This window comes from Chiloscyllium plagiosum, chromosome 3 (genome assembly GCF_004010195.1).
Source record: "Chiloscyllium plagiosum isolate BGI_BamShark_2017 chromosome 3, ASM401019v2, whole genome shotgun sequence".
NCBI classification, from domain to species: domain Eukaryota; kingdom Metazoa; phylum Chordata; class Chondrichthyes; order Orectolobiformes; family Hemiscylliidae; genus Chiloscyllium; species Chiloscyllium plagiosum.
In genome coordinates this window covers 1,160,920-1,171,461 of record NC_057712.1, presented here as the reverse complement: position 1 = coordinate 1,171,461, position 10,542 = coordinate 1,160,920, and the positions used below count along the sequence as shown (strand labels likewise).

The 10,542-nt window shown below is 42.3% G+C and overlaps 1 protein-coding gene across 1 annotated transcript in view; it reads right to left on the bottom strand.

Annotated features, from left to right (window-relative positions):
* Positions 1–10,121, bottom strand: part of asxl2 (ASXL transcriptional regulator 2) — a 267,455-nt gene extending 257,334 nt beyond the window's left edge. The window contains exon 1 of the mRNA XM_043675898.1: positions 9,965–10,121. Within this exon, the coding sequence (XP_043531833.1) occupies positions 9,965–9,988 (24 nt within the window). The 5' untranslated portion in view covers positions 9,989–10,121. The remainder of the gene's footprint in view (positions 1–9,964) is intronic.
* Positions 10,122–10,542: the final 421 nt, after the last annotated feature.

The following is a 10,542-nucleotide window of genomic DNA, read 5'->3' as shown; positions in this document are numbered from 1 at the left end:
TCAGCCATGATTGAATGGCGGAGTGGACTCGATGGGCCGAATGGCCTTACTTCCACTTCTATGTCTTATGGTCTTATGGTCTTATGGAATTCAATCCCTCTGCTAATGAACGCTAATACACCATAGGCCTTCTTACAAGCTCTATACACCTGAGTGGCAACTTTCAAAGATCTATGAACATAGACCCCAAGATCCCTCTGTTCCTCCACCTCACTAAGAACCCTACCGTTAAACCTGTATTCTGCATTCTTATTTGTCTTTCCAAAATGGACAACCTCACACTTGGCAGAGTTGAACTCCATCTGCCACTCCTCAGCCCAGCTGATGTTTTGTATGACAGTATTCTGTTATTTAACACAGGCAGGACCAGTTTTATTTTAAACTGAGTCACTCCCTCTTAAAATACCCTGCAGTGGAAAATGTGCATTAATGTGTTAACTTTTTTGTCACCTCATGTTAATTTCTGAGTAAACCTATTTGTGGAATTGCTAAACAGAGTGTGTGTTCTCAACGTAGGAGATAAGGTGCTGCCTTTAATTATGACCCCCTGCGCCATCTCATCTGTGACATCACACCAATCATGTAAAGGCTCCTGATGGTATTGGAAACTATCCAAAGTAGGAATCTAATTGGGTAGGTGCAGTAATGCCCCTAGATTATTAATCCAGAGGCCTAAACTAATGTTCTGGGGTCGTGGATTTGAATCCCACCAAGTTAGATTCTGAATTAAGAATTAGTGTTGATTACAGGGGAAAAAAGCCTATCAGGTTCACTCATGTTCTTGAGTGAAAGAAATCTGGTTTACAACAGAAATTGCATCTCTTATTAAGCAGAAGAGAAAGGCTTATGTGTTGATGAGGCAAAATGGTTCGGATGAGACGATGGAGAGTTACAGATCAGCTAGGAAGGATTTAAAGAGAGAGTTAAGAAGAGCAAAAGAAGAGCAAAGAGAGGACCATGAGCAGTCTTCAGCAAATAGAATAAAGGAGAACCCTAAAGTTTTCTATAGGTATGTGAGGAATAAAAGGAATAAAGTTTCAACTTTGATCTCCAGCATCTGCAGACCTCACTTTCTCCTTGGAATAGGGCCAGTCAAAGACAGAAGTGGGAGGTTGTGTGTGGACCCTGTGTAATCAAGATGGATCACTCAGGAGCTAATGGCTAGGCCATTCAACATTAATCTGGGAAACTTGTATTGGTACCGGTGTTGGACTGGGGTGGACAAGGTCAGAAGTCACATGACACCAGGTTATCATCCAACAGGTTTATTTGAAATCACAATCTTTCGGAGTGCTGCTCTTTTGTCAGGTGAAATCTTTTAGAATATAAAACGAATTTAGAGAGGGGTCATGTGATAGAATATTTTGTGCTAAGTTTTAAACTTGCATTTTGACACAGAATGTATGTCATTCCAGAATAAGCAGCTCCTTCTATCTCTCAAAAATATCTAAGCAACATCAAAGCAGAGCATGGTCTACTAGAGTGGTAGTTTTCAGATACAACTCCAACTGCTTCAGCTGAAGAAAAGCATCTGTAGATACAAACACTGACTCTGTACCTCACCAGACACCTGACACCAACCCCCCACCCCAAAAACAGCCTCACCAGTGATCTCCTTGAGCCAAACACCCAACCTTGAAAGCCTACAACCCCACTGGGACACTTTAATCCCTTACCCATCAGCCACCCTCTCCACCCTCACTCATCTGGCCCCTGTCCCTGTCAGTGACCTGACATCATAACACCTACCTAGTTGGCACCCTAACACTCCATCTATTCACCATCTCATCCTCTCATCTGGCTAGCACCCCATTACCCCCAACTCATCGCTGCCATCCTACCCTCGAAGATCTGGCACACTGCACCCATAGACAGCCACCACTCTACCCCCTTATTTACCATCTCTCACTTGCAACTCCAATGACCTTTGACGCTTTCAATCATAAAATATGGCCAGTACTGCTACCAAAGAGAGTTGTGATTTCACCACCAAGTACTCTGCAGGAACGGAGTGTGTTGCTTCAAGTGGATCTGCATCGGAAAGCGGGATTCTGACACAGATCAGAAGTTTCGGGTCAAGAACTCAAAACAGTATGGTAACTTCTGACTTTGCCATAACGATCAGAACTCTAGAAGTTTGCTAAGGGAAATATATTTTACTAATCAACACCATTAGACCAGTTCCCCAGCAAACCGTGTAAAGATCACAATTAAAGGACAAGCAAAATAAGGAATTATAGAACATAGAACAATACAGCGCAGAACAGGCCCTATGGCCCTCGATGTTGCGCCGACCCATGAACTATTCTCAACTCATCCCCCTACACTATCCCATCATCATCCATGTGCTCATCCAAGGATTGTTTAAATCTCCCTAATGTGGCTGAGTTAACTACATTGGCAGGTTGAACATTCCACGCCCTTATCAGTCTCTGAGTAAAGAACCTGCCTCTGACATCTGTCTTAAATCTATAACCCCTAAATTTGTAGTTATTTCCCCTCGTAAAAGCTGACGTCATCATCCTAGGAAAAGACTTTCACTGTTTACCCTATCTAATCCTCTGATCATCTTGTACGTCTCTATCAAATCCCCCCTTAGCGTTCTTCCTTCCAATGAGAACAGACCCAAGTCTCTCATCCTTTCCTCATAAGACGTTCCCTCCAGACCAGACAACATCCTCGTGAATCTCCTCTGCACCTTTTCCAATGCTTCCACATCCTTCCTGAAATATGGCAACCAGAACTGCACACAATATTCCAAGTGTGGCCGCACTAGCGTTTTGTATAGTTGCAGCATGATATTGCATTCTTCCAAACTATCCACTACTCCACCGAGTTTAGTGTCCTCTCCAAAATTACTAATCCGACCACTGATACCTGTGTCTAAGTCATTTATAAAAATGACAAATAGCAGTGATCCCAAAACAGATCCTTGTGACACACCACTAGTAACCACACTCCAGGATGAATATTTTCCATCAACCACTACTTGCTGCCTTCTTTCAGAAAGCCAATTTCTATTCCAAATTGCTAAATCACCCTCAATTCCATGATTCTGCATTTTCTGCAACAGCCTACGATGTGGAACCTTATCAAAGGCTTTACTGAAGTCCATGTATACCATGTCAACTGCCCTACCCTCATTTACATGCTTGGTCACATTCACAAAAAAATTCAATGAGGTTTGTGAGACAAAACTTGCCCTTGATGAAACCATGTTGATTATCTGAAATCAAATCGTTACTTGCTGGATGATTATAAATCTTATCTCTTATAATCCTTTCCAACCCCTTTCCGACAACAGAAGCAAGGCTCACTGGTCTATAATTACCTGGGTCATCTCGACTGCCCTTCTTGAACCAGGGCACAACATGAACAAGGGCACAACATTTGCAATCCTCTAGTCCTCTGACACTAAACCTGTAGACAATGAGGCCTCAAATATCAAAGCCAAAGGCTCTGCTATCTCATCCCTAGCTTCCCAGAGAATCCTCGGATACATCCCATCCGGCCCAGGGGACTTGTCTACTTTCACTCCTTCTAGAATTGATAACACCTGTTCATAGCTAACCTCGATCCTTTCTAGTCTAATATCTCGTACCTCATTCTTCTCCTCTACATACCCTCCTTTTCCTGAGTGAACACCGACGAGAAATTTTGTTTAGCACCTCTCCGATCTCCACAGGGTCCACGCACAACTTCCTACTTCTGTCTTTGACTGGCCCTATTCCTACCCTAGTCATCCTTTTATTCCTCACATACCTATAAAAAACTTTAGGGTTCTCCTTTATTCTATTTGCTAAAGACTGCTCATGGTCCTCTCTTTGCTCTTCTTAACTCTCTCTTTAAATCCTTCCTAGCTGATCTGTAACTCTCCATCGCCTCATCCGAACCATTTTGCCTCATCAACATATAAGCCTTTCTCTTCTGCTTAATAAGAGATGCAATTTCTGTTGTAAACCACGGTTCACTTCCTCCCTGCCTGACAGGAACCTATCCATCAAGGACACGCAATATCTGTTCCTTAAACCAGCTCTACATTTCCATTGTCTGTATCCCCTGCATTTTCCTACCCCATTCTATCCATCCTAATTCTTGCCTAGTCGAATTATAATTGCCCTTGCCCCATCGATAACTCTTGACCTGTATCCCTTTCCATCGCTAAACTAAATGTAACTGAATGATGGTCGCTCTCTCCAAAGTGCTCACCTACAACTAAATCAAACACCTGGCCTGGTTCATTACCAAGCACCAGACCCAGTGTGGCCTCCCCTCTTGTCGGCCCTTCGACATACTGTCCAGAATAATGTTGCTAATCCTCTCTTCCATCTCCCTGGAACTCTGCGGAGGCCAAAAAAAAACTCCAAGCAGTGTGACCTCTCCTCTCCCATTTCTAACCTCAGCTCACACTACCTCAGTAGACGGGTCCTCCTCAAAATTTCTCTCAGCCACCGTTATACTATCCTTGACTAACAAGGCCACACCTCCCCCTCTTTTACCAACGTCCCTGATCTTAATGAAAGATCTAAACCCTGGAACCTGCAACATCCATTCCTCACCCTGCTCTATCCATGTCTCCGAAATGGCCACAACATCGAAGTCCCAGGTACCTATCCATGCTGCAAGCTCACCTACCTTATTTCGGATACTTCTGGCGTTGAAATAGACACAATTCAAACCAGCTTGCTGTCTGCCAGCACATTCCTGTGACCCTGAAATCCTGTCCCTGTCCTCCCTACTCTCATCCTCCTGTGCACTGCAGCTACACCTCTGTTCCCATCCCCCTGCTGAGCTAGTTTAAAACCATCCGAATAGCACCAGCAAATTTCCTCCCCAGGATATTAGTATCACTCTGGTTCAATGAAGACCATCCTGTTTTTAGAGGTCCCACCTTCCCCAGAATGAGCCCCAATTATCCAAATACCTGAAACCCTCCCTCCTGAACCATCCCTGCAGCCACATGTTCAGCTGATATCTCTCCCTATTCCTTGACTCGCTATCAGGTGGCACAGATAACAAACCAGAGATAACAACTCTGTTTGTTTTAGCTCTCAGCTTCCACCCTGGCTCCCTGAAATCCTGCCTTACATCCCTATCCCTCTTTCTACCTATGTCGTTGGTACCTACATGGACCACGACTTGGGGCTGGTCACCCTCTCCCTTCAGGACCCCAAAGGTACGATCCGAGACATCACGGACCCTGGCACCTGGGAGGCAACACACCAACCGCGAGTCTCGTGCGTTCCCAACAAACCTTCTATCAGAGCCTCTAACTATTGTGTCCCCAATGACTAACACTCTCCTCCTTTCCCTCCTTCCCTTCTGTGCAACAGGGACAGGCTCTGTGCCAGAGACCTGCACCATACTGCATGGCCCTGGCAAGTTGTCCCCCACAAGTGTATCCAAAACAGTATACATGTTTTTCAGGGGAACGACCAAGGGGATCCCTCCACTGACTGTTTTTTCCCCCTTTGAACAGTTACCCAGCTTTCTTCATGCCTCGGAGTAACTACTTCCCTGTAACTCCTATCTATCACAGCCTCTGCCTCCCGAATGGTCCAAAGTTCATCCAGCTCACGCTCCAGTTCCCTAACACGGTCTTGGAGGAGCGAGAGTTGAGTGCACTTCCTGTAGATGTACTTGGATGGGACACCAATGGCGTCCCTGACCTCAAACATCCTTCAGGAGGGACATTGCTCTTCCTGCACTGCCATCCCTGCTAGTCCCCTAGTCACAAAGTAAAAAAGAGTCGCTTACTTGATGTGTCTCTGGTCTTTAAGATTAGAGGAGATGGTTGGGTGGGAGGCCCTACAAAGGTAGGGTCTCGGGTTGAGAAAACACTGACTTATATAGCAGGATCGAAATAAAAATAAGAAGCCCCTCCTTTCCCAGAAACCTCTGCTCTCTGACTTCAAATATAAAAGCTCAAATCAGTGACTCACTGCTCCCGGCAGGCCCCTGGTGCAAGCTCCCACCCTTCGAGTCGCTGCTGCCGCTGGAAAATTATAGTTGGATAGCAACTTGTTGTATATTGCATTGCTTTACATAGTGCAGAGTTTCTACTTATCTAAGTGCAGCATTTAAGATATTCCAATTAACACAGTTAAATTTCCTATCACATCTGACTAATATTCAACTGCAGTTGCGAAAACAGACACAAATTGTCTGAATATCACAGTTCAACGTTTGGAAATTACATACAAATACCTGATAGAAACGCTGACCTCTTGATCATAACAGAAAGCTATAACACACAGGATGCACAAAATACTTTCAACACAATGGGAAGAGAATCTAAGTCACAGCATAAAATATGAATCCAATATTGCAGCAGTTAGCAATACAGGTGCAAATGATTTAGCACTATCATGAACAGATAGTGGCTGAATGGTTGGTGACAAAAGCTCTAGATCTCTGGGGGAACATTCAAAATAAAAACTGCTTGCAGCAAGAATTGATATTGGGGTTACTGTGCCTTGTGATGATACTGTGGCATTTTGTCATGGTTCTTTTATGAAGAGAGGTTGTAGAGCAGTCTGGTCCAAGCCAACAAAGTAAACAGTTTGTGAGGCTTGTGTTGTTTTTTTTTAAGTTGGAACAATAGAAGCAGCATGAATAGGCTGGAGTCAGGTTCCCAGAGAGCCAGGTTTTTAGTTTAGCTTTCAGTAATCATTAGGCTTTCGAAATAGCCATATATCTCACCCCACTACAGCAAAATGCTTGAATTCCCTCTCTCTCTCCGCCAGCATATTCTCTTGAGGCTTTTCCCTCCTGGACTGGAGAAATGTTGTATCTATTTTACTGAATTTGCCTTTGCCAAGGGTTTGTTGATGGGATGTTACTATCTTTGAACAGCTGCTGTTTAGTAGTTAAAAAATCTATTATTATGTTAAGTTTTCCAATAGAGTTAAAGTTAGACCGATCCTCTTTCACTTGTTTGTATCTTAACTGTAGAGCAAGTGTGTTTTGCTTAAAGCTGAACAGTGTAATCAATCAAATTATATCTGGAACACAGCACCTTCCACTTGCCTTTAAATAAGAAACGGTTAGAGACTGGGCTACCTCCTTGATGTATTTGAAAGGGTTTGGTCTTGTCCATAATAATCTTTTATAGTTTTTAATACCAACTTAAACAGTGTAACTTTACTCAAGATATCTAAACTGGGATATGGGATGTGGTTTATGATATTGTCCAGTTATAATGTAAGACAATCCAAACAGAGGAAGACAGGCCAGGCTGTGGACAGAAGGTAGGAACATGAAGTTCAAGATAACTGAATGAGAATTCATAGGAATTGTGTTTATTCATTCATGGGATGTGGGTGTCACTGGTCAGGTCAACATTCATTACCCATCCCTAATTGCCTAGAGGGAAGATTTGACAGATAATGTATGAAATGGTAACTGTAGCAAAGAAGAAGAGACTAAACAATTTAATAATTAGGTCAATCAAACTGTACAATGAATAAAATGCTGATATGTAGATTGAAGAGTATAAGGGGTAATGTTAGCTTTGTAGCTAGCTTTGATGCGTTGTGGAAACATAGAAAATCGGTACAGGGTAGGCCTTTCGGCCCGTTGAGCCGGCCCCACCATTCAATATGATCATGGCTGACCATGCAATCGCAGTGTCCCACTCACGCCTCTCTCCATATTGCTTCATCCCTTTAGCCGCAAGGGCCATGTCCAGCCTCTCTTGAATCTAAATAATGAACTGGCCCCAACAGTTTCCTTTGGGAGAGAGTTCCACAGGTCTACCACCCTCTGAGTGAAGACATTCTTCCATCTCAGTTCTGAATGGCTTACCTCTTATTTTTCGACTGTGACCCCTTGTTGTGGACTTCCTCAACATCAGGAACATCCTTCCTGCTTTTAGCCTGTCAATTCCCATTAGGATTTTACATGTTTCTGAATTCCAGTAAGTACAAAGCGCAGTTGATCCAGTCTTTCCTCATACATCAGTTCTGCCATCCCGGGAATCAGTCTGGTGAAACTTTGCTGTACTCCCTCAATAGTGAGAATGTCCTTCCTCAGACTAGGAGACCAAAACTGCCCACAATTTAATACATTTAATAATATTTAGTTTTAATCTCAGTATTGCAGGAAAGATGTACACTTGCTTGTGGTGTACACAGTGACATGCTCAGGTCAAATAGCAATTTTTAATTCTCAAATAAGAGCAACATACTGCAGGTGTAGGAAATCTGAAACAAAAACAGAGAATTCTGGAGAATCTCAGCAGGTCTGGCAGCATCTGTGGAGAGAGAAGGAGAGTCATATTGGTCTTGAACTGTTAACTCTGTTTCTCCCTGCACAAATACTTCCACATCTGATGGGTTTTACAATAATTTTTAATTCCTCAACTGACTTCATATCTTGAATTTTTCAATAAAAAGGTTTTTAACCAAAACAATCATGTTAAATTACAAAAGGCTATCAATCCACATGACTCTGTAATCCACATTCAACTCAACTGGGCTGGAGACACCATCTATGAAGACCCCATTAAAGCCAATAATCGTTTGAAGATGTTGAAACAATATTCCTCCTGCCTTAGCAAAAGTGAAGCTTCACAGAATTCGAGCAGGGAAAAGTGAGCCATGCAGTCGACTAAAAGGCTGGGACCTTGTTTAAGATGACTGTACGGATGTGAGCTCATGAAAGCCACCTCTTAGAAAGTACAGTACAATGGAGTTTTGAACTCCTGATGACAGTTAGAAAGAAGCCATGTGATCAAAGAACTTTGTCATTGTTGACCGAGGAAATATTTTAGGAAAGGTGAAGCTGCTGCTCTCTATCTCCATCCAAAATGGCACCCTGTTTGTTGAGCTTGATTGTGTCTATGTTCCTGCAACACTTTTAAAATGAAGACAACAGTTTTCACCGAAGGAGGTGGAGACACCAGGCTACAACCTTACACAGTCAACTGAGAATGAAATAACCACAGCCAGCTACAAGCCAGCTCCAACCAGGAAACTCTGACTTAGTTGATTCTGATTACTGAACTTCAATTTGACCAAAGTCAACCTGCTGTTCTCAGTGATGTGTGTTTGTGCATGTTTAGTTCAAATGTGCTTGTGTCTGTGCACGAGATGAAGTCAAGATCTATTTTTACCAATTCAATACATTTGCATACTTACTATTTCTATAGCACAATAAAATTCATCTCTGACTAGATTAGTTCAAAGAAACCTGCCTGGTTAAATCTTTACACATTTCCGTATCTAGTCAAGTACAGACTGAACTGGAATACATCACTTTTTTTGAATTCTAAACCTCCGTTGGAACCAAACCAGGAGTGAGAAAAACCGGGAATAACCATTTGCCTCCTCATATCTTAACAGTCCGTACAGAACAGGACAACAAGGCTGATAACTGGAGTTTGAGGGTGATGTCAGTGGAACTTTACCCAGTAAAAATGAGGAGCATTGAGATCGTTACAATTTACAGAGAATGTGAATTTAATAAAGTTCTTCTATGAGCCACACAGCACAAAGACTAGGGCACTTGAACATTGAGAATATTGAAAAGAAATAAGAAACCTAGATTACAGTTTAATTACTAAGCAGCTGACAGAATTGTGGGCCAGATTAATGAGAGAGCAGGAGCCGAGGAAAACAGTTCCTGTTAAAAAGGCGGTAAGAATTCCAATCCTGGGATGGGATATGTGGCTATTCATTTGGTCATCACAACTAAACATCAAACGTGGCAGATTTGGAAGGAGAATGTAGATAGACAAATATTTTCCTCTGCACAAAATGTTGCTATTATCGAGGGTAATTCAACAATTCTTCCATTCTCCACCTGCTTGAATATAGATTTTGCATTTTTATAGCACCCTGTCAAATAAATAAACCATATAAAACATTTCAGCAGTTGATTGTCCAGTACTTCTAGCTTGGAAGAAGAGTTCATTGAAAATACCACACAGATGATGTTCATTGCACAATGACTGTTCACTTACATGAATAAATCCAGCTCTGTTCATATCGTGCAGCACTCATTATGATATAAGAAGATGCAGCTTAATGGCGTATCATTCTGAAACAAGTGTGTTATACATCAGGAAAGAAAGCAAAATACTGCAGATGCTGTAAATCTGAAATAAAAACAGAAAAGGCAGGAAAGACTCAGCAGGCCAAGTAGCATCTGTGGATTTTGTGTTAACAATTCTGGTCATTGACCTGTCATCAGAACTGGGAGATGTTTGCAAGTGAGCAGTTTATATGGAGGAACAGAAGCAGGAAAATGGTACCAAAGAAAATAAATGATCTGTTTTTGGATGGAGGGCAGGAGATGATTAAATAACAGAAATACTAATGATTGACAAAAGGAAGCAATAATTAAATAACTAAAAATATGCATCTAAGGTGCAGAGGATGTGTAAATCATTGTAGCAGTATAGCACGCTAGAGGGTACATGGGAAATCAGGTAAGATGGAAAAAAACTACACTGGCCAGGGAGTATGATGGAGAAGAAAGGTCACATCAGGACAACTAACCATCCCACCCATTCATTATGAAGGGATCCCACATCAACAA